Below are 24,915 nucleotides of genomic sequence, written 5' to 3' on the forward strand. Positions count from 1 at the left end.
AATACCTGTAAGAGTTGCAAAAGAGTAAAAAATGTGATCCTCCTCCTAAGTTATAAAATGAGAATACCAAGGTTTAATGCTTGCAGGAAGTTTATTGATATAACGCTTGGTGGCAGACTCCACCTTGAACGTTGACTCAAAACAGCGTCATTTTCGGCATCTGTCAGGGATAACGTAAACATTTAATTGTAAGGTCTGCTCTCCTGCTGTGTTACTAAGCTCTTAACTAACCAATACCTGTAAAAAACAGTCACACTGACATAGGGGACCCAACCAAGCCTGAACACCCTGCCTAATCATAACTACGAAAGGCAAACCTGTATCAGTCCTTTATTTCAATACTTAACATTTCTGTCTCCTTAAGGTGTAGGTTCTAGGTTTTGCTCACCCTGTTGTCCACACATCAGGGAGAAGGGGTTACATAGGTCTTCACATTAAGCTCAGGTTAAATGAAAAGAACAAGACAGTATTCTTACAAATCAATTTTTCATTTAACCTTAGCTTAATGTGAAGACCTGTCTTGTTGTCTCTTAGCTGTTCAGTGTTTCCAGTCTCTCTTTTACGGTGGGTACTGATCAGCACTTCTCTCTAAAACATACCAACTAGGTTTATCTTGTCCTTTAAAAAAAAATTCCAACCCAATGGTTCATGTGTTGGGCATTTACTAATAAGCAGTGGTTGAGGCAGCTGGAGACAACCACATCAAATTAAGTACACCATTTTTTTTTTTCCTGTACTAAGGGATTAATCCCAGAGTGGCCTCAAACTTGTGATCCTCCTACCTCAGTTTCCTGAGTAGTCAGGATTACAAGGTCTGGACCACCATGCCCAACTCATATCAATTCAGTTTAAGAATCTCAATCTCTAGGTCAACAGAATGCTGGAAACTCTAGTGTTAAGGCCCACATATTATGGTGGGGAAATTTACCTACCAGTTTTTAGTTTCTGCTCTGCGAACATGGGCAGTAGTCACAGTAATCTCTCCAGCAATACCATAACTTCCAAAGGGAGAACGTTTGTCACCAGATCCTGTACCTTTTTTAGCTACATCTTCTACTGGGAAAGCAACAGAAAGAAAAACTGGGCTTTGTGGTCTGGGGACATCTTTTCCACTTGAAGGAGGACTAGCATTTGGGGGATTTAGGGTATGTTTCTGGAATTTCTGATCTGCAGGAATAGCAATGGGTACTTGTACTGCAGCATATCTCTTCATGCCATCTGACTGTGAGACAACAGCATGTCCAGGAAGAGGTTTCCAATCCTGTGCTTCCTGAACATTTGAGCCTACTAAAATAAAAGGTGGGGCACTGGTCTTCTTGGTGTCCTCCATCATCACATAAGTTGGAGAAGTAACTTGCGGTGGATTCTGCAGAAACTGTGGATCCTTAGGATTAGATAAATAGAGGGTTGCTTGGGGGAAAGGCCCAGGTGCTGGTGGCGGTGATGGGCGACTTTGTTGATTCATATCAGTTAGACAGTAAAGGGTCCACATGTTAGAATATGGTGGTGGTTGTCCTGCTTCGCTTGTTGCTAGTGCTATAAAAAAAAAAATTTGCAGGCATTAAACTTTTGGTCTCTGTATCAGGCGCTATGCACAGTAATGTCTTTATAAATCTTTTGTAAAAATATAAACAAATAGCTAATTAATATGTGCCATAAAGCGTGCTATAGAGAGGGCTATAGTGTCTGGTAATGTGAAAGTAAAGAGCCTTTCAGTACAGTTGGAAAAGAAGGACGACAGTGTTGTGATACCAAGTGGCAGGGACACTAGAGTTGTGGCTAAAGCAGCAGTTTCATTCTAAGTTGCTGTTTCCAGATTCTGAAACTATAGACATAGCTTTTATTGAGTCCTCAAAATAAAGAGTCAGTAAAACTGACTCAACAGCCTTTAGGTGGGGAAGAGTGTTAATGCGTCTGCATAGTTATTTTTTTTTCTTTCCTGAATAAGTCACAATATTTCATTTTGATCACTTAATCCATTATCTCCTGCCACACATAAATCATCATATAATCTAGGACTCAGAACCCCAGAGAGCTCTTTTTTAGGCAAGGCTGTACCAGAGACCCTAGGTGGCAATGAAGGACTGGTTGGTCCAACAGGGGTTCTTTAAGAACAGGTCTAGGAATGCCATTTATTGACTCGTAACAATCTGTAATGCCAAGTTTGACTTGCCTAATGAAGATGGCAGTGCTGTTTTGGAAAGCTGAATCCCAGAAGATGGGACCTTGGGGAAACAAATTCCTTGTAGAGGGGAGTTTCACTTTTCCAGATGTGCCAAGTTTACCTTTTGAACTCTGGGCCATCTGTTCCTGGTGGAGCCTTCTTTACTTGCCCCAGAAAAGACCACAATGCACATGATTAAGCTGATGGTTTTTGACAGCATCAGATACTTTAAACTCATCTTCAAGCTTATTAAAATATATGTAACAAGCCAAGTTTTCAGTTTTTTTAAGTGGGAGAGAATTGGAGAACTCAATCTATGTTTTTTTAGCACTCAGGACAATTGTTTTACTTTAGAAAACAGTGACTAGGTTTGAAGCTGTGCTTAAGTCACAAGAATAATGCCAGCACCACAGGCTACACTTCCAGTCTTGCCCTCTGCCTTTTCAGCTGTTCTGAATCCCTGTCACACAGCCAGACAGAATTGACCTTTGCTAAACACCTGCTTTGGTAACCCTTATTATTCTGACTCAAGTCAGTCAAGAGCTGAGAGTTTCTGCAAAAGGGATGGGGAGACTGGCTCATGTGCATCCTTCCACTGCTCCAGAGAGAAGAGCCTCTAAAAGTTTCCAAATGGGGCAGAAAGGTGGCAGAATAAATGCCATTATTGAGATGGAGGTCATATCACGTCTGTCACAAGAAAACATAGGTGGCAGTTCAGGAGCTATGAAAGCTTCAATTTGGCACTGGTCTGGGTGAACTGGTTGAAGGAAACCAATCACAGGAACTGAGTCTACTATTGCTGCAGTGCCTGGCCGTCCTTCCTGCTGTTGCTACCTTCCTGCTCTCATGTGTGACAGAAGTTCGACCTAACCTTTCCTCTCCCCATCCAGCTATGAAGCTGCTCCAGACCCAGTACCCAGACCTGTTGCAGAGCTCTCGGTGCGAAAGCAGAATCAAACACACCACCATTTCTTGCATGTTTTAAATGCCACAACCCATGTAAATGCAATGCTGCAGTTTGATTTTACATTCACAAGCGAGAAATTTCAAACCAACACCCCAAATTGCAGTTTCGCAATAATATTATTCAGGTGGTGTAAATATATTTTTGTATCTAACAGGTTCTGATGTTCACAACATGTTTCCAAAAGGACACAAAATTACTGGATGACCAAACTTTAAGGATGTCGCATTAAAAATCACTCATCTCATAAAAGTAAAATCTCAAACACAGCAAAGCCTTTAGGTAGGTTTGGCATTTAAAAACCTACCGAAAATAAAGCCTGTGACCAATCTGCAGGGAGCCTACCTAGATGGTTTCTTGTGATATAGATGTCACCTGAAACGCAATGTGTAAATATGTAAGCATCTGATTTTCTTACCTGGCCTCATCAAACCTGTTCAGGTACTGCTTCCCCCTCGAGTTCGGTTTCTGGCTGAGTAAGACCTTCTGGAATACGAGGGAAGGGGCCACTAGATTCCTTACACTTCTGCAGTGTACCCCGAGGGCAAGTTCTCCAGTGACGTCTGCTGCCCAAAGTCTCTGGAAGTGATCTCCACTTCAACATGCAGAGATTGTTCAGTGCCTATTTTGATAAAGCCCTCTGCATCCAGGGATTCTGCAGGTCCCTTAGGGTAACCTTCCAAATAGCTGTCGGAGAGCAGAAAGGTAGCTTCTGCCTCCATATTTATTGAGGAGTCAAAATTTTCATCCTCCTTCAACTGCACAGGTTTGGGACTAACTGATGGTAATTGCCCATTTCCTTTCAGACAAGCAACTTGATCAGTAAAAGGGATAACTATATGTTCTGGTATTTGCTCAACATAGATAATTCCTTCAGCGACAGGCTGATTGTTATATATAGATGATATACGAAGGGCTGTTGTAACCCGATCATCAGCCTGCAAAGGGACCTTAGGAGCTTGATCATAAGCAGGAGGATGTTGTTCAGCCTGCAAGGGGATTGAGAAAGCCGTTGGTAGTTCAGCCTCATAGTCCTCATCTACCTGTACTGGCTCTCCAGAACACTCCGGAGGAGCAGTCCCCACGACTTCTTCAGCAATCTCTGACTTCAGTACCTTGTTAAGAACAGGCATACTTGTTGCCACGTCCACCATTAAAATGTCAGATTGATCAGAATGAATAGATGAAACATTACCTAACATCTGAGTGGCAAACTGAGCTGGGTCAGCTGGGACATAGGCAAACTCTGCTGAGACAGCTGCTGGAGATGGTGATGAGGGTGGGGTGGTAGTCTTGGGGGTGACTGGTTTGGAAGAAGGACCACGAACTGCTTCGCTTGTCCCCTCAGTCTGTGGGCACTCAGTATTAATTGATGGAAACTGGGTGGTCTTGTTGCTAAACTGTGGTGCAGATATATTATCCTCCTCTGTGTCCGTGGATTTTTCCATCCGTGTAGGTTCTTGGGAAACTACAGGTGTTCGTTCTGGTTCTGATTTCTTCTCCTGTGTCACTCCTTCTGACCACTTCTCTACTAAATAATAACAGTCAGATGGGTTAATCAGCATATATTCCAAAGGAAGTATTATAAAGAAAGCAATGATAGGTTGAGTATTCAAATGTCTATACATAAGATTTATGCTTTATTTTCTAACATCTGTGATTTAGTGTGGAGGGATGAAATTTTCCTGTCCTTATCCCCTTGAGACCTTTCGATCATCATATCCTAGAAATAAGTGACCCTAAATAGCACAGTGGTGAAACTATAATCATACCACTCTAAGCTGGTCAGCATTCTTGGGGAAAAAATTATAATTCTTTCCTAGAAATAAGGATGCTGAAAAAAAATCTCCATGGAAGAAACTCCTGAGCCAAAGTTGCACACAAAGCTGGGGAAAGGAAAAAGCAAAAGACCAGTTTGGGAAATAAATTGTCCAGTTGTCATAACTTAGTAATGACACAGATGCTATCATATGAACAGAGGTATTCCTGAATGTAAGATGATTAAGATTCAAAATTTAACCTGACCCTTTTTGTTCCATCATCCCCCATGTGGAATACCTATGGAAAACTTAAATTAAGCAACAAGTATACCACTTATGGTTACTTTGAAATGTTTTTAGAGTTTTATTGGTTTGAGAAAATAGGCAAATGATTAGCACATTAGAAAATACTTCATACATGTGAAATATACAAAGGATATACAAAACAGGCTCTTAGTTATGATTTTTCATCCTATTAATGCACCTGGGTCAATTTCATTGAAATATTCACAGAATTGAAAACCTGGGACCTTAATGGATTATTGATGATTAGTGAACTGGGGACTGGAGGATTTTTTACTTAAGGAAATGGCATATATTCTACCTAAAAAAATGGTAGTACTTGCTGATGAGAGATGATCTCATGCAGCTAAAATTATACTGATCCAGACAAAAGGAAATAAGAACCCTCCGGTTCTCAAACCTCAATGAACTGTCAAGGCCTAAGGAAAAGACCTAGAAAGACGAGATAACTGATGACACAGGAAGTCCTGGACTGGAGGTGAAAAAATTGCTTTAAGATTATGTTTATCACCCACACACCTGTCTAAGCACCTCAGTTGTTTGTTACTGGAAGTTTCCACATCTGCTTGATGAGGATTTTCTCTTGGAGAAGTATTTCTCTAATATAATGAAATGTACAGGAAAAGTATAATTTGCTTCACAAGATTATGTTTGGTTCAAGTTGAAACTCTTTGTAGAGATGTTTTCATAGGTTCAGCTGCTTCCCAAAGAATAGTGTCCTGCAGTGTCTCCCTTCATATTGCTGCTGCTTTCTTGTAAATTCAATCAAGGTGTCTAATTCTGGACATGGACACCATACAAAATGGTCACATGCCAAAGAAAAGTTTCAAAAAAAAAAAAAAAAAAAAAAAGCCATGTCTACTGTTAACCTACCTCTGCTTAGAACAATGACCGTTTTTTCTTAACCATTCATCTCCTCAGAACTTGCCTACCCTTTTTTTTTTTTTTGACATTTCTCTATATTTTATTTTATTTTTTTATTGGTTGTTCAAAACATTACAGTGCTCTTGACATATCATATTTCATACATTTGATTCAAGTGGGTTATGCCTACCCTCTTAACACACCTTTTACCTACTGGTACATGACTGAACGCTTGTATTACACGTAAGAGACTGCAGCACCGCGAAGGATGAAGATCAAGACAAGGCACCATAACTTACTACACAAGATAATACATACACAAATATTACAGGTAAAGAAATACAAGTATCTAGCAATGGTACTATAATAAAGATCTTGGAAGTTCAGAGAAAATCTTATTTTAATAAACCTGACCTTGGGAGAGTTACTCTTATGCTTAGTATATGGAAAGCTTTAAAAAATATCACTCCCATCAGAACAAGAAGAAAAAGCCAGATAAACTAGGCACAATCAGAACTGTAATCCTGGTGACTTAGAAGGCTGAGGCAGAAGGATCACAAACTCAAGGCCTGCCTCAGCAACCTAGCAAGATCTGTCTCAAAAAATAAAATGGGCTGGGGTATAGTTCTGTGGTAGAGTACCATAGGGTTCAATCACCCGTACCAGGAGAAAAAAGGAGATGGGGTGGTTGAAAAAGCCAGATTAATAACAAAATCTTAATTTTTTTTTGAGGCAATCAGAGCCAGCATACAAACCTGTATCTTCTTATGCAGTTTTTTATTGTGAAAAAGTTACGAGGGGAGGTGGGGACACACACAATCAGATTCCCTGATAAACTATTAATGATTCATAATTAATATGCTTTATTTTTCTGGAATGGTTGCTATTTCATAGAGGAGACTTCTATAAAGAGAATAGTCATTCTAATATTTTAAAATTAAATTATTCTAATTATTAATCTCCTAGATACAGATATTTAGGGACATTTTAAAAAGTTCAAGTGGGCCTTTCCAGACACTGTGTCCTGCAAAAATAGTACATTATACAGGTTCTGTGCAATTGACAAATAGAGTCATGAGATAACCAAGTAACCTGATTTCCAAAGAACAACCAGCCCCTCCAAAAAGGGAAGAGACACAAAAACTGTTTCAAGCTGTGGCAGGGTCCAGAAAGATGAGGCTGCCATCATACTAGCTGGTGAATATTAGCTAAAATCCAAACTGGTAAAAACCTAGGAATGACTTCCTAGGAATAATTTAAGACACTAAAACTCAAGGGGTGTTCACACTTGCTCACATATACTTTTCTGCAAGCTTCCTGTGACATATGGAGGCACAGCAGAAGGCCAGGGAGAAGTCTCCTATTCTTGAGGCAGAGACCAGAAATATTAGCCCAAGGCAGACCAATGATGCAAGAGTTTAGTTGCACAGGGATCACTGAGCAGGAACACTGGGAAAGCCCCACCCGGCAAAGCCAACTAGGCCTGAGGGGGTGGAAACAATGGGGAACCTCCTGCACCACTTAGCTCACCAGCATTGAGTAAGGAGAGGAGGCTGCCACCAGCCTACAGCCTGGAGAGACCTGTGTGGCAGCTAGTAGATAAGGCCGAAAGCCCAGGGAGAAGCAGAGGTTGAGAAATTCTCTGGCATCTCTGCCCAAGGGCATGCAGCCCTCTGCTGGACGAGTTGGATGCCTGCAATACAGTGAAGATGAAGCAAAACCCAACCTGATTCCTGACTAGAGTGACCTCCTTATTTTCCCCCATAAGGTCTTAAACTCCCCAATCATCGATTTATTTACCAGAAGGGTTAAAAACCGAATCAGCCTATGCATTCAATTATAGAAATCCCTAAAACATTTGCACAGAACCTGTATAATGTACTGTTTTTGCAGGACACAGTGTCTGGAAAGGCCCACTTCTCTCTATAGAAGTCTCCTCTATGAAATAGCAACCATTCCAGAAAAATAAAGCATATTAATTATGAATCATTAATAGTTTATCAGGGAATCTGATTGTGTCCCCCACCTCCCCTCGTAACTTTTTCACAATAAAAAACTGCATAAGATACAGGTTTGTATGCTGGCTCTGTGGTTTAATAGCTGCATGGTCAAAATCAGAACTTCAGACACCTCATCTGTCAAATGAGCATAATTCTGACATTACTGTGTTTTTGTGGAGACTAAATGAAATGGTGCCAGACCCTGTCAGGGGTCTACAGCCTGTAAATCACATTTAAATGGGGGAAGAAAGAAGTCAACACCCAGTTAAAAAGAGATTCAGAAAAGTTTTGAAAAGATGATGTCAAATCAAAAATTATAAATCAAGTATCTTTAATTCACCTTTGATTAAAATTAGGTTGGCAGCTTCTTAAATGGTGACAGGATGCATAATATTTTTTCTTCTTCATAGGTATATACATATTTATACACTTCACTACACAAATATAATATATAGATCATAGAAATTTTTGAATAGATACACTTAATATTTTAAAAAAGTGAGACCAAATGGCTTAAGCTTTCATAATGTTCTTGAAAATGCAAAGCACTCTATTAACCATTTAGCTTGGTTTAGATTACATGAAAAAATATATTCCAATATAAACACACTAGTTATCATGTATAACATGTAAATCTACATTGCTAATATCTGCTTAAGAAGGGTAAAGAGCTTTTCTCCAGTGTTTTAAAGCCTGTTTAATAAGCCTAACAACTGCTGACTTGTAACTCTGAAATTATAGAAGATTATTTCTTAAAGTAGTGTACTAGGTTTGTTGTAGTTGATTTTTATCAATCTGATGAAGATAACCCACTTACTTCAGTAATCTGATTCTCAAAAAAGAAAATACTGCAGAGACAGAATTAGGAACATAATTAAAGGCATTTTTCTTTGTAAGAAAAATGCCTTTAATTATGATAATAAAATTGATTTAAATTCTTCTGAATCCTGATTTTCCATGGAACTAATAAGTAAGATAGGTCAAATTCAAGGATATAGTGTTTCTTGGAATAGGTAGAACTCATGTGGACATTTAAGGGAAACATGAAGGAAAAAAGCATATTCTGGCACTAAAAGGAAAATCAAAAGGAGTCAAAAGACCAGAGAGAAGCAGCAACAGGGTGTATCAGGAGATAGGAGAGGGTACATAAAGACCGGAGGTCACAATAATAGAGGGCTTAAAGTCAAGAATTTGGAGTATATATGGTACCGGGATCAAAGATGCTAAGAATTTAATAAGAGTGTTCCAATAATAGTGTGCTGAGATGATTGGAATTCAGAAAAACAGGGATATGAATTTAAAAAGTGGATGGCTTCTCTCTTTCCTTTTCCTTCTACTCATTATTCATTCAGCAATCATTAACTGCTTTTCTACTATGTGAAAGATACTGAGGAATCAAAGATAAGACTTTCTAAAGAGCCCAGTCTGACTAAGGATAGAGGTACATAAGCAGATGATATGACACATAGTCAATGTAGTGACTGAAATATACCCAAGGTACAATAGCTTTTAGGTTATTTTTTTGTTCAACTTTGGAAATAAGGGACAGGAGTAAAGGCACTAGTAACTTTGGTCCTTAGGAAATGAAAAGGCCAGTTTTGGGGAAAATAGCCATTACCATATCCTAAGCAATTTCCCAAACCATCCCTCTTTGCCTTTTCTTTCTTGAGGTTCTCCAACTATACCATCAAACTTATCTGGGCCATGTGGAACAACACCAAAAGCAGTTTGGCATCTCCTTTTCTCCTCTACATCTATTTGAGGTTATCCCCCTCCTTCCTCTTCCCCTGCCATTCTTTCATAAATCTATCTTCTCACCACACTCACACATTTTACCCACACCTCATCTCTCCCAATTACATTTTTAGGCAAATTATTGTTCTCTTTAAGATCACCCTAGCTATGTTTGAAGCAGCAATGTACCCAGCCCCAGATGATAACCCCTAATGAGAAAGTGGTCCTCAAGCTATATTAGTATCACCTTTCCTTAAAAAGTATTTATGAAGGTAAAGGGAGCATTTTTAATTGTCTTAATGCCTGAGAGGCATTACATATTTTAAAAGTCAAGACCAAAGGATGCTAGATGTCTCACAACACCTGGGAAATTCCTACACAACTGCCCTGTCCAAGATGCCAATGTAGCCCCTATAATGCAGGTCTAAACCAGCCCTGTCAATTCTGATCTCCCTTACTAGAACCTTTTATCAATCTCCCTTGACAATTCTGCTAGAAGGCTTGCAAATATTTTCCTTTCTTAATGAAAGAAACAAATGTCACTGGTACAACTACTTTCTCTTTTCTCGTGCAAACTTGGGCTTAACACCTAGAGCAGTGGCATAAGGGAACAAGTAAAATATGCTAAGAATGATAGACCATTATAATTAGTGTACAATTATGATGCCCTATCATATTAGCAGCAGATACTTGTTGCTTTATCATATTAGCAGCAGAAATTAACATCAATTCCAGATAGCTTGCTTTCATAAAGTCACTATTATTTAGTCATCAGGTACATGCAACTGAAAGTTTTCCCAACTGAAACATGACAGTGTTGGGTATCGTTTTAAGATATCATGTCTGTTTTCAGTCTGTGACTTTGGTAATACCATTTTTCTCACTGGTACTTGTTGGTTTTCTTAATATTTAAGATAAGTAGATAATGCATCTGTTTTGTTTTAATTAACTGTATGAAAATTTGGGCTGTGTCCTATATACCCTCTTCTCTGTAGGAAAAGAATTCCTCAGGAAGAGAGGAATTATTTTATTTTGCATCATCTACATCATAATTTTATGTCATTGGTGAATAATTTTACTTCTTTGTGGATCTTTTTTGGTTTTGTTTTCCTTATTTCATTGACTAGAATACAGTACCCAAGGTTAAAAAAAAAATGATTATAAGATATCTTTTTCCTAGCCCCAATCTTGAAGGAAAATCATTCAATATTCACTACTGAATATAATGTTTCCTCTAAGTCTTTTGTGCATACACATTACCAGATTTAGGAACTTTCCTTGTATTCCTTGTTTGATCATAAACTTCTATAAAAGTTTATTGAGCAGATCTGATGGCCTTCTCAGTTTGTCTGATTTGAGAATGTCTTTGCTTCCATTTTTTAAAGGATAACTTCACTGGGAATATAGTCACATTTCAGCAGTTTTGTTTTGTTTTGCTTTAAGTTTTCAGCACTTTAAAGTTATCATTCTGTTATCTGTTGACTTCTATAGTCTCCATTCAGACATGAAGTCTTTGTCTTATTGTTCCCCTGAAAGTAATGTACCTTTTACCTTGACTGATCACAATTCTGTATTTTTCACCAGTTTGACTATAAGGTACTTAATTGTTGCTTTCTTTGTATTTACCCTGCTGTGAGTTCAACCAAACTACTTAATCTGTAAGCTGATCTTTCAGATTTATCAGCCTTTCTTTTTTTCAAATAATCCTTCTTTTCCATTTACTCTTTTCTTATCCAGTTACATATTTTAGATCTTTTTCAGTGTCCCATATGTCTTTTATACTCTGTCCCATTGTTTTTCTCTTTTTGCGTTAATTTGGTTGTCTATTGGCCTGTATTTTAGTTTCCCAATTCTGTCTTCTGCTAGTGAATACATCCAGTAAGTTTTTAGTTTGCAATATGGAATAACCATTATTTTCTTACTTTGTAGATTCTAATTCTGTTGACATTCTTCATCTTTTCATTCATTTTTCTATCAAAACATTAATCATCTTGTTGGACCTAATGCAGTTATTTGGATCCTCTATTTCCTCTTCTAGTGTTTCATGTTATCTCCTTTACTAGTCATTTCCTTCTGCTTCTTTGAATGTCTAGTAATTTTTAATTGTATGCTAGAAATTATAAATGGCATGTTATAGAGGCTCCGATTAAGTTATTTTCTTATGACAGGTAAATTTGATATTCTGGAGATTTGGTTTTAGATTTTGTTAAAGTGTGTATATTTCAGCTTTGTTCTAACTCCTAGCATAATGTTATTATTCACAGGGTATGATCTTTCTAGATCTCAACTGAACTACCAGTGTTTCACAGAAGTCTCTTCATTTTGACTAAATCCAATCTCAACGGGGTATGATCTTTCTAGGTCTCAACTGAACTACCAGTGTTTCACAGAAGTTTCTTCATTTTGGCTAAATCCAATCTCAAAGCCTCTCCAGACATCCTACTAGTTCTGAAATTTCTACTCAACTTCCAGTCTTCAACAACCCTTTCTCCTCAAACCTTATTTCACACATGAAGAGCTCAGGAATTGGACAAAAAATATGAGGGTATTTTTCTTGGGAGAGATTTCTCTGGTACCCACAACCCTTCGGCTGTGGCTCTCAACAGTATACATTGTTCTTCATTATGTGACATTGTTTCTTCAAAGTGATCTAGTCTTTTGGTTATGCTTTCTATTGAGTTTTTTATTTGGTTTATTATTTCCTTCATTTCAAGAACTTCTAACTTTTTTTTCCAGAGTCTCTCTCTTTCTTGAAGTAATCTTTAACTACCTGTATTTGCTTCTCTTATCATTGGAGTGATCAATTTTTGCTTGTATTTGCTCATTTAGGTCATTCTTTAATTCATAGATCATTTTAATTATGAGCCTTCTGAACTCCTTTCTCTGACATTTCATCAACTTCTCTGTCCATGGGTTCTGTTATTGTAGTATCTTGGTTTGTTTGGGGCACTTTCCTCCCTTGTTTTTTAATGTTGTCTATGTGTCTTCCTTTCTTTCAGTGTGGATCTGAGATATTACAGTTTTTACCTTATGTTCTTGTAGTACCTGTGCAGACTGTCTGTACCTCACCTTGATGTTGGACTTCCAGACCCTGCTGGTGTCCCTCAATATATGCTACTGCAACTAAAGGTGGTGGCAGCAATAGCCAAGGGAACTCGAGATAATAGTGGAGGTGACCCCAAGATGGATACAATGTCTTACAGAAGTAGAGCTAAAAGGGTGGGCCTTACATGGTCTTTGGGATGCCTGCTCTGAGATGCAGCTGCTTCTAGACCCCATTGTCGTAAGGTAGGGGCTACTGTGTGGGGAAGGCTATGGCGATGTCTGCAGTGTCCCAAGATGGAAGTCAGTTAAGATGAGGCTCCCAGGTGGGATGAGTAGTGAACTCAAGACCTACCCTGGTCCTGGGTCCCACTATGTCAGTGTGGGTGGATCTGGGCGGGGCTTGAGCTCCTGCCCCTTTATTTTTTCTTTTCCTAGCAAATACTAAGTAGTGGAATTTAAGGGATGACTCTTTTGTTTTAAAAAATTTACCTAAGTTTTAAATCTCATCAATCGATGATTTGGATTAGGAGATTGAGAAATTTGGGGGGTCTTTCACTGACAGATTTAGTGAGATCTGTTTGATCAAACTTCAGCCAAAACAAAGGGAGGATCCAAAAAAGAATTTCACAGCATGAACTACTTTAGCAATGGGATGGATATGTGGGTGAAATGCCACAATGATGGTTGACAGAGTTAGGAACCATCCTAAAGACACTAAGCTCTGGGGGGTAAAATGAGCAATGAAAAAGTGAAAGCAGTTTTCTCCAGGTCTGTTTTCTCTCTCTCTCTCTCTCTCTCTCTTCCCTTCCTCTATCACCTGAATATGAAATTTTGAAGCCATTGGGGAGATAAGTAAACATTTCTGGTTCTATGATGAGGTCTACCACAAATGGTGGTCTTTCTAGGAAATATTTCAGAATGAAAGGTTCACTAAAACAAAAGATATATATATATATATATATATATATATATATATATATATATATATATATATATATATATATATAGGATGTTCTTATCTTCATGGTTTCTATGCATGGGGCAGCACATAGTAAAGCTGCTGGGCAGCAAACTCACCAGTTTGGGAATAACTTTGGAGAACATGACATCCTCACTGAGCACTCTTATGAAACACATGCTTCTAATATCTTGAAGCTGAGAGAGGACACCAATGCACTAGGGACGGCAGTTAGTTCTTACCTACACATCACTAAGTTCTAACACCTGGTGCTATGCTAGGCTATCTTGCTTCATAGTGAAGAAGCTGAAAGACTAGATTTAAGAGTCAAGTCTTCAAAGAATGGTTCATTCCATATCTTAACAAGTCACTGAAAGTCTAGGAGACCCTCCATCCTTGGGACCAATAGAGCATATAGGGTATTACAGGTACTGCCTCCACATTTAAAACTAGGATCCACAAGGGAAGTTCTACTTGAATGAAAGAGAAGGTGCCATCTGTTACACCTACATTTTTATTGTAGAGAACTGAACAACCATGAAGCCAAATTTTCTCAGCATTTCCACAGGAACAGCAGTTGGGTAATGAAAGCAGCCAGAAAATAGGAGCTTGTCACTCAAGGGAGAAAATGTGCTACTGTGTGGGAAACTTAAGATGCCTGTATATATCCCCTTATAGTCTCTTTTCAGCCAAGAGTAATACTTTCCTGGATGAAGGTGGACCCATGCAGTCTCTATGATATTACCTTTGTTATTGTGTACTGTTTGTCCACTAAGAAACCATTTGGGATGACAATAGAAGACAAGTGAACCAAACTAATTAACCAGAAACATGGAACTATTTCTTGATCATCCCTTCATGTTATCCTCCCATCCCTATTCTACTGCCTAAAGAGCAATATGTCTCTATAATCCTACTGTGAGATAGCTTTTAGAATTTCTGTATGCTATGTTTACCTTCTTTATATCTTTAGTTAGCTGAAGAGAAAAGCAGTAGTATCTCTTACCCCATACTTACTTCAAAAGTATAGCTGTTCTATTAATTTTATTAGTCTGTTAATTTTTAATTCTGAGATTCACAGATTAACCTACCTAAACCAGAGTCCACATTTGTTTAGTCTATCTGCTAAACTGAATTGGTGAATAAATCCTCAGTTAACAAATTCAACTCAAAAGCTACCAGGTATCTTCCACCTTAAAAAGTCACTGACTTTAATCACCATTCTTAAACATAGCAAACCTGCACACTCCCAATACTCTGAAATTCAATTCCTTTTATAGAAAACACAAATACAAAGACAATGATAACCTAATTACCCAGGAAACCAAGCTCATGGGGAAGGGAAGGGTAGTTAATGTTCTTACACTTGTCTATATATGCTGCTGATGGTAAGCAAGTCCCCAACCTATTTACCATGGTGAGCTGAGAGTGCCATCAGGGAAGCAGCCAGACTAGACAATAAAATATTCCTGAACAAAGGCACTTCATTCTCTGCCTCTCCAAATGCTGACTATTGCTATTCTTAAATTTTGCTTTCTGTTTTGGATATCTCTTTCATAGGAGATCCAAATCCTAATGACTTTTACAATTCCTATGTCTTACTCCTAATTTCTCCCTAATATCATTATGTTATCTATTAACCTCACAAATGTGACAGTATAAAAGTGGTTGATAACTCACAGAATCTTACCTTTTCTCTATGATCATTCAAAAATGTTTTCAATGATCATAGAGAAAAGGTAAGATAGTAAGAATTATTTATTTTCAACACTGGCTTTGCCTTGCCATTCTTGAATATAGTAAGAATTATTTATTTCCCACACTGGCTTTGCCTCACCATTCTTTTAGATATGTACCCTTTGTCCTTGGAATTTGATTATTAAATCTCCTTTTGCTTATAATTATCTTCTCAAATTTTCATTCTAAAAAATGCCTTTTCATTGCTTCTCTGTCAACTCAATCTCATGCTGTCATGTTCATATGAGATAGACATTTAAAAATAAAAACATAAAGCACAACTTTCTTCAGAGCAGTTACATGCCACCCTGTCAGTGTTAGATATGGAGAAGACCACTATTGTTGAAAATTTATCTATCCACTCCTAGAGACTCTTGGAACAGAAAATATGATCAGAGATATCTAATTGATTCCTGTCTTCCAGACTGGACTACAAGTAACCATAAGGGGTTTTTTATTTGTTTTTTAATGGTAGATTAACTTTTTAACAAAGATTTTCCAGTTTTATGAGTATACTTTATCTGAAATGCTTGGAACCCAATGTGTTTCAGATTTCAGAGTATTCTGGATTTGGGAGATATTTACATAGACTTTTTTAGTTGAGCGTACCTACTCCAAAAATATTAAATTCAAAATTTCCCCAAATCTGAAAATCCTTGAGTGTCGTATCAGTGCTCCAGTGGATTTTGAAGTTTTTTTGGGGTTTGGGATTTTTGAATTAGGGATGCTCATCCTATATAACTACAACGAAAAATGTCTCACTAAAATTAAGCCTTCATTGCTCTCAGATGCAATTTTCTTCATCTCCATTATATTCCCCCTAAAGATGGGCATACTGATGGGTCTGAGTCATAGTTTGTACATACTGTCCTAGGCATCCATGTACATCGTCATGCCAAATGATTTGCCAAGATGTTTTTCCTTTTTTCCCAACAATATTTAGAATTATCTAAAATGCCACTCCCCGAGTTTTGTTTTTTTAAAAAATAAAAACACTTGAGTTAATAAAAACAAAGCTTCAGTGTGATTATTTATACATAAAACATTAACGTGATTTAGAAGGAAACCATCTGATAGCATCAATCTTAAATATGAATGTATTTAGCAATTATGGAGTAAATTATAATAAACATTATTAAAACTATCACTTATGGCACTTACCTTTAAGCTGATGAAATTGTTTAACCAGATCTTTTATATCCAGAGAATTATTCCCTGAAGGAATAAATACAGGAAATCAAATACAGGTACATAAACTTCCCAATTTAAAAATGCTTCTTAAAAGCAACAAATATATGATCTAAAGTAATAACAAACCTTCTCTAAATACAATAAGTTCTTTAAAATAAATCGCTGCAAACTGGGTGATGTTTGATGGTTTGGTTTTGAGAACAGCTCTGCTAACTCCCTCGAGTAGAGTCTTGAGGCCATAGGGTACGACAAGTCTGGGCTTTGAAGAAAGCATTCTGGCAGGATGTCTATAATCTCAACTATAATAAAGAAAAACAAATAGTTTTATAACACAGGAATTTTTATTAATCTCAACTATAATGTAGAAAAACAAAGTCTTAAATACAGTTTATTAAAATATTTCTTATGAGTTAACCATGGTTTCCGAGAACAAATCTTCTATTGAAATTAAGTTTAGTTCTAATCTCCAGGTATTTATTCTAGTAAAATGGGCTAATTCTTGATAGAAAAAAATAAATACCTAAAACCCTACTAATCGCTACTAATAGCTTACTATATAAGGTGAGCAACCCAGTACTATTAAATCCATAGGAAAAGTCCTACCAGTACTCCCAGGATATTAAAAACAAACAAAAAAAAAACAAACCAAGCAAACAAAACCTGCTTCTGTGAAACCCAGCAAATATTTTGGGAAATAACATTTAAATTTATGAAGTTACATTTCAAGAAAGATAAATTAAGCATCTGTGTCTATTCCAAACATGCACAAAAACACTGACTTTGTTGGACAAAACTGTTTCTACAAGAAAATGACTTGTTCACTTTTGTAAATATATCATCAAATTGCTCATATTTTTCCTTTAATTTTTTTACTATTAATCAGAGTAGGTAAAAATGTTCTGAGGTGCTGTGCCATCCACTATTATATGCACCTCCCCCTCCATATGCTCCTTTTATTCTCCTAATTTCTTCCTATCTTCCCCCTTCTCCTGATTTTCTAAAGGTATTGCATAGTCTAACCTGTAATTCTCAGAAGCGCAGAGAATGTCAATCCTAAACTGTGTCAGTGTGTAGGTTCTGTCTCATTCTAAAATACTGTTCATGAAGGCTAACAAATACATAAGAAAATTAAATTCATTCAGTGGTAAGGGGAAAACCGTGGTAGGAAAAACAAAGTGAAAATACTGCACGAGATTAGCATTCCAATGCAAGCCATTGGTCCTTCACTTTTTGACAGAAATATATTAAATCGGTTCTCGGGCTACCAAACAGCCATCACAAAATAGAAAACAAGTAGTTAAATGATTCCACTGTCCTGAAGTCAAAAAACAAATCTGTTGCTTTGGAGAATCACAGCTGTTCTGGACAGAAACCCATGAAAAATTTCTCCCCTGGGTCCTTATAAAAAGCAGAATAGTATGACATACTATGTCCTTAACTGCACAGTACAGAGTAGTACGTTTCATGGGGTTAAGTGGCACAGTTTAGTTATGGCCATTATACAAGGGGATAACTTTTAATAAAAAGCAACTAATGTGTCATAGGCAAAACACTGAATATTTAAAAGCAACATTCCATCTCCCCAAAAGTCAGGACAAAACCATTCTATCTGCCTAAGCAAACCCTTTGAAAATATATCCAAGTAATTACTTAACGAAAACATACTATCAGAATATCATTCATTGGGAGCTTTACTAAATTAAACTATCTTTGAAAAAACTGCCACGTTTGGGAACGTCCGACAAGGCAGTTCTGTACAAACTGTCCTGAGGAAGTTGAGAAATAACGGTGGCGCCAGCATGGCCACACCAACGGGTAAAATAGATACAGAGGACTGTTTATATTTCTACTCAAATGTCTTTCAAAAATAATTGTCAAGAAAACGAGGGCACTCTGGCTGGGGAGGCGTGTGGGGACCTCAGAAGTACAGAAAACGTAAAAGGCACACACACACCCCCTCTAAGACCTCGGCTGGGACCCAGCTTGTTTTGCAGTTGGGGTGGTGTTCGAGGGGGTGGGGGAGGGGAGTCGGCAGTGAATCGTGGGAGACCCGGCGTGTCGACTTCGCAGCCGGCGACTTGTTAAGGAAAGGTAGGCGGCCGCCCAGCCGACACTCGCAGCTCGGCCACACACGGGTAGTCGTTCCACCGCCGCCCACGCAGGTGTGGGCCAGGACCTCCCACTCTGGGAACCCTCTGCCTTCCCAGACACTACAGGGCAGGTCCAACTCCACCATCACACGAGATTCCCAGAACGCCTAACTGCCTCCGGGGCACAAACTCGCCCCACCTTCCTCTTTCCGGCTAAGCTCGGGCGAGCTTCCTCGTTGCCCCCTCGCCGGCGGCTCCTGTAAAAAACCGACCTGGGCGGGGCTTTTATAACCCTGGAGACGTCAATGCGTGCGTCACAAAGCCCCACCCCCTCGCGGGAAGCTCGAGCGCCACGAAGGAGGCGGGATCGCGGCGGCCTCAACCAATGGGGAGCCTAAAGGGACAAAGGCCGGAACTCGGAGGGCGAGAGGGGCGTGCTTCTCCTTTCCTGCCAGGACACAGAGGCGCCATGAAACTGGCAGTTCCAAACGGCCTGTAGGAGGTCGATGCGACTGATCTATTTCGGTTGATCCGAGATGAGAACTGCTTTGGAAGGCAGTTCTATCTTGTCATCACTGACTTCTTTCCCAGCACGACTCTATGCCCCTTTATTACTCTCTTGGGTCACCTTTAATAAAATTTCTGCTACGGTGTACACAACAAACACTGTAAGTGAATAATTATATCCAACAGCACTTCTTCGCTTGACAAAATCCAGTTAATTCTGAAACTTCTTGTTTCTCCATTATTAGGATTACGCAAATCTGTTCCCTCAAAATCACTGTGATCAACAGGATGCAAGTTAAAGACAAACTGAGGCTCAGTTTTACCAAGTTAAAGAAATGTTGCCTCATTTTAAAAGGCCCGCTCTTTTCAAGGGCTCACAGATTCGTGCTGGGCGTTAAATAACTATACAATGATTTTGGATCCAAACAGCTTTCCGTGTAATCCATCTTCAAATGTGCAAAAAGCAACAGGAACCACTGTAAACCAGCTATTAAATAGCATCATTGGGTACATAGATCTGATCAGATTTTTTTTTTTTTTTTTTTAATTCAGGAAAAAAAAAAATGCTTCTAGAGAGCTTTGCAATCAAAATCAATGTCAGGTCTCCATTACATCCAAGCTACAAACAGAATTTTCTGGGGCAATTCATTCACTCAACGATTATTACTAAGTATCCATTAGTTGCTAGATAAGTTTTCTCTTACTGTGAAGATTACTATTTAAAGGGGAGAAAAGTTCTTTGGGGTAGGTTTTCAGGTGTTACATTTTCCATACTTCATCATTTGCTTCCAGCCCCACTGTAGAAGTGTAAATAAAAGATGAGCTGTCATGATTTTTGAATTTTTTACTTATAATACTGTAACTGTCAAGTGTGCTATGAGCTGTGCTACTGAAAACCCTAAGTACAGACATTGGAGACCCTATTTGTGGCATTTTGAATTGGAAATGTTAATGGTTGTGTAGCCTAACCTTGGTTGGCTATCTTGTACATATATTGTCAGGTACTATGCAGAAATACCTGTCACTCAGAAGGGAGACCTTTGCTCAATTTCATTTCTCCAAGACTATTTTGGGTCATTCTGAAATGCAAATTGTTACAATGAAACATTTAAACAAGAATTTCTAAACCATTGCCCATTTGCCACTTTGGTTTCTCCAACTCCTAAGGATTATAATGTGTTTTTTCAATCTTTTGTCCTTGCATTTGTCTCCTTGCAATGGTCATTAGACAATCCACCTTGTTTTCCTGTCCTCCTCTTCACATCCCAAATCCTTACCTTACAGAAGTTCAAAGTTCTTGACATAGTCTGTTTACCTCTTCCGTCTTCCTCTTAACCATCCTGTTCCCACTTGAGACCCCAGGTTCTTGAACAAACATGCTATTGTCACCTCTGAGTTTTTAACTTATCAGGTCCAAGACCTAGTTGGCCCCTCCAAGCATCATTTTTATCTTTAAAACTAAGTTCAGAAATCTACTTTAGAAAACCAGTGGATTAGAAGCATTTCCTTAGTGACGCCATAATAATATATTGTGACTGAGCTCAACCTTGCTATATAATTCTATTCATTTTACACTTTTCTATCAGGTAAACTAAATACATAATAAAAGATGATGGCCGAGGGCATTATTTCTCTAATTCAGACCACCTGCATTGGAATCATCCTGGGACCTTATTAAAAACACCTTCCCAAGCCTACCTAGAATCTACTGAGCCTGAACTTTGGTGAAAAGGGCTAATCATTAAAACATAAAAATGGGAACCTCTGGCCTGTGGGAGAACCAATTATTATCCAGAGGCTACCCGGGTTACAAGTATTATAACCAAGTCAACAAGGAGAGCTCTCAACCCCCTGATAGTGTTCATAGAAAGGCAGGTCTACTCTGTGTTCTTGACAACTGTGCACACTAATGAGGGGCCACAACTACTATGTCCCAACTTTACATTCTCTTGTTCCTGTTTTCCTTTTCTCTTCCTCTTCCTAGCTTCTAAGTCATCAACCTCTACTATATATTTTCTTATGATCAACTGGGTGTAACACTTTTTTTTTCCCCTACAAAACATACCACTCACAGAAACTAAAACAGTTTATCATGATGGCAAAAAGTTTTATCTTCATATGTATAAAGCCATGTTTGAATGCTTGTCACATTTGAATACTTGATTTGTTTAAGGAAGAAATCCACTAAAAAAGTTTACACAGAAAAGAAAATGTGTGTATGTGTATAGTAAGTGAGTGTGTGTGTGCGTGTGTGTGTGCACGTGTGCTTAAAATTGGATGTGCACTGTCCTTTTAGTTGGCAGAAATATAAAAGTGCAAATTCTGTAAAGTGATTTAAAGAATACATAACAATAGTCTATTTTTCTGTAACACCTGAAAGTTAAAATTCTTAACTCAGTATAAGACTTAGTTATCATGCACTAAAATAAAAATAAAAAAGATACCTAACTCAATAAAGGTAAAATCTTAAATATATTAGCCAGCAAGGTACACGTTACATCATTATTACTAGACCATGCCTCCAAGTCCATCAAATTATAAAAATGTGTTCAGCATACATAAAATATACATTAGGGATTTCTCTTACCATAGGCACAATCTAATACAAAAATATATTTGACATTTATAAAGTAGAAGATCCATTTGAAAGCCTCCAAATTAGGAAAGGGGAAGGAGTGGTAACATAAAAGAGAAGCACACATAGATGAAAATAGCTCTACTTATATGATTATTTTCTTCATCAGCAAGGGGAAAAGAGCAGTTTATACTGAATCAAGTTACCAGGCAGATCACAGTCAGTTCACAGGTTGGATGGGGCACAGCATGTAGGCCAGATAACTGTAACAAATCACTCAATTCAAAGTGTACTCAGGTTCCTGCCACCCTCATAGTACAGTGGACTCACACTGCACTTTTATTATTTTGGTGTCCTTAGAATGTTCATCTACCCACTGTTTGTGGACCACATTAATACAAATGGGCCACGGGGGTTCTCTGAACTGAGGCTGGGAGAGACTATTTTTTAACAGACCTATGCTTTGACTAGTAAAGAAAATCTCCTGAATGGTGTTGTACAGTTATCTATTAAGTGTCAGCTGAACACAAATTTATTTGAATTCCTGGAATCTCTATGGGAAAATAAAAGTAACTTTTAAAGCCATGAATGTACACATAAGTTATTTTTAAAAAAGTGAAAGCATAAGATTTTATGTAATTTTTGAATACGGAAGAATAGCTTGAATAATATTGGAACTGAAAATTCAAATAAGAATGAATGAGTCAAGAAGTTCATGATTCAGAAGGCTCGACAGTCAAAACATAAATGTTTGCTGTGTATACTGTAGATTAAGAAGAGAAAAGAAAATGGCAACAGCCATACTTTAAAGATTCACAATGTTCTTCCTGTCAGTTATCAGACTCCCAATATTTTTAGACACTAATTTTTCTCTTCAGAAAAATTTTCTCTTCTTGTCTTCTGGATGTACTCACTCCCTGAATGTAGGAAAGCAATCTTTTCTCTCTTGCTGGTATTAAAAATCCATACAGGGTTTACATCAGGAAGTTAATGTGAATGAATACTTTGGAAACAGCACACTGATTTATTATTTAAAAATAATAAATCACAAAACTAAAAAAAAAAAGTGATTCATAACAGAATGAGGAAACATAGGTTAGCCCAAGTCAGTAAAGAGAAACTTCTTTCAAAGAAATAATTTCTTCAATATAAGATTAAATTAGGTTAAATTTGTCAATATTCTAGCTGTTTTTCTCCTGTTTTATTTTATAAATATCAATGTATTAACATCATGTGAGATGGTGCTTCAGTCAACAGAATATGTAAATGAATGATACTCTACTGATACTCTTTAGTTGGATACAAATTTTTAAAAAATTGAACCTAAAGATTGAACCTAATTATGGCAAAAATTCTTGAAAGTGACTGAGGTATTTAGATTCTTCAAAACCCCAGGATTTCAATACTGTGCATGGAGGCAAATTAAAATCAATAAAAATAAGCAATGAAGAATAAAAAAATAATTTGAATTCCTTTTATAACATCTAATAACCTGAGCTAAGGGGAAAATGATTAAATCCTGGCAATATACAGTCCAGCAAATACTTCACCATCAACTATTCTGAGGCAAAAAGAAAAAAAAACCCCCATATTTATTCAAGAATAACTTTTCAAGTAATTTTTAAAAGACTTCTAAAAGTTGATCATTAGGCAATTTTTACAAAGAAAGGGGAAAACTCCTAAAATATAGGTGTTATTTATCGAACCCATAGAGAAGGAAATAAAAGGTCTACTTTGAAACATTTTGTAGACAATCTGGAGGTGAATATTTTTGATAACAAAGCTTCAACCAAAGAGCATTTATTTTTTTAATAAGTAAACCATGGAATACTGGGTTATTAATATATGTGTGTATATATATATATATATTTTATAGTAGAAGAATATTTAATTGGTGGCTAGGAAATCTGCTTTCTATTCATTGCTCCACTGATAACAGGGATAATTAATTGGAATAAGTAATAAATTATTTATAAATGATAAATTAATTGGATTAGCTGTTTTGTGCCTGAGTTTCAATGTGTGTGAAAGGAGATAAGAATATCTGTGCTATATTATTTATAGGCATATTTTGAGGCTAAAGTAAAATGCTAGAAAGCACTTTTATTTTTTCAAAACACAATATAAATACTATGTCTTGATACTGTTAATAATTTTACAGGTGCTGCTTCACGTCACCCATTCTGATGTTTGCTTACGGTAGGCGTTCCTACAAGATCACAGGACAAATATTGAGTTTGATTTTATTTTAAAAATAATAAATCACAAAACTAAAATGTTGGAACAAGGTCACTTAACCCTCTCCCCAGGTGGTTAGTTACTGTTATTGTCATCATCATTATTACTTCTCGCTACATGTTTAAAAGAGGAGATCTTTAATATGTCAGCCTCATTGCGAAAATGTGTCCCTGGCACAGGTGGTTTGCAGAAGAAAAGTCGATCTTCACAAGTGCTTTGTCCTCTGCTTTTATTTTAAAGTGCAGACCCTGGGTGGGGAGGGACAGAGGGGTCACTCCGGGTCTGTCACTGAGGAACCAATTCCCTCAGAGAGGCCAGAGCAGCATGGATGCGGACGTGCAATCTGTTTTCAAAATCGTAGCCAGAGAAATCCTCCTGTAAGAGCAGAGAAAGACTGTTTAAAGTGGACAGTTAGCTCCACCTGCACAGGGCACTGCACAGGGCATTGCACAGGGCACTGCACGGTAAACCACAGGACATTTCACACTCCTCCAGGCAAAGCTCCCTGCAGCCTAGTAAAGTTCTCACATCCACTTGATTTTCTTATTCCCCAAACCTCAGACTTTGTATTTACTCTACAAATGTAAACTGAATGCTGGTAATGTTCTCTTTGGAGAATTCTCCTTATGTTATTCTTAAAATAGTAGCCTCAAGTTGTGCTCAAACTAAGTTACTGCTAGAAATTCTTAACTCAAGAACGTAGTTATGAAAATCAAAAGTTTGTATTCCCTGGAACTAGGTACATGCTCGTATTCCCAGCCTGCATGTAATCGGAAGGCTGAGGC

The 24,915-nt window shown here is 37.7% G+C and overlaps 2 protein-coding genes across 5 annotated transcripts in view; both read right to left on the reverse strand.

The window, feature by feature from the left end:
- Positions 1–79: 79 nt before the first annotated feature.
- On the reverse strand, positions 80–19,061 carry Cabyr (calcium binding tyrosine phosphorylation regulated). Of its 4 annotated transcripts, XM_076837297.1 has the most exons (6): positions 19,010–19,061; positions 16,847–17,019; positions 16,691–16,744; positions 4,324–4,659; positions 933–1,536; positions 80–160 (listed from the first exon to the last, which is right to left on the reverse strand). In XM_076837297.1, coding segments are annotated over exons 2-6 (1,143 nt in total). In that variant the 5' UTR covers positions 16,995–17,019; positions 19,010–19,061; the 3' UTR covers positions 80–159. The 4 variants fall into 4 exon arrangements, with proteins under 4 accessions (XP_076693412.1, XP_076693411.1, XP_076693409.1 ...); XM_076837296.2 differs by lacking the exon at positions 80–160 and having other exon boundaries at positions 507–1,536; XM_076837294.1 differs by lacking the exons at positions 80–160; positions 933–1,536 and having other exon boundaries at positions 3,561–4,659.
- Positions 19,062–24,415: 5,354 nt separating this feature from the next.
- Ttc39c (tetratricopeptide repeat domain 39C) overlaps positions 24,416–24,915 on the reverse strand; it is a 96,194-nt gene continuing 95,694 nt past the window's right edge. Inside the window, exon 14 of the mRNA XM_076837070.1 lies at positions 24,416–24,505. Within this exon, the coding sequence (XP_076693185.1) occupies positions 24,416–24,505 (90 nt within the window). The remainder of the gene's footprint in view (positions 24,506–24,915) is intronic.

The sequence above is a fragment of the Callospermophilus lateralis genome, chromosome 17, assembly GCF_048772815.1.
Source record: "Callospermophilus lateralis isolate mCalLat2 chromosome 17, mCalLat2.hap1, whole genome shotgun sequence".
In the NCBI taxonomy this organism is placed as follows: domain Eukaryota; kingdom Metazoa; phylum Chordata; class Mammalia; order Rodentia; family Sciuridae; genus Callospermophilus; species Callospermophilus lateralis.

Bases quoted from the DNA above. Each gene is read 5' to 3' on its own strand.
- Cabyr (XM_076837294.1), bottom strand. From the start codon at position 16,994: ATGCTTTCTTCAAAGCCCAGACTTGTCGTACCCTATGGCCTCAAGACT. The intron at 16,745-16,846 runs GTTTGTTATTAC...TTATTCCTTCAG, and splicing joins ACTTATTGTATTTAGAGAAG to GGAATAATTCTCTGGATATA. The intron at 4,660-16,690 runs GTAAGTGCCATA...GTTATTATTTAG, and splicing joins ACAATTTCATCAGCTTAAAG to TAGAGAAGTGGTCAGAAGGA.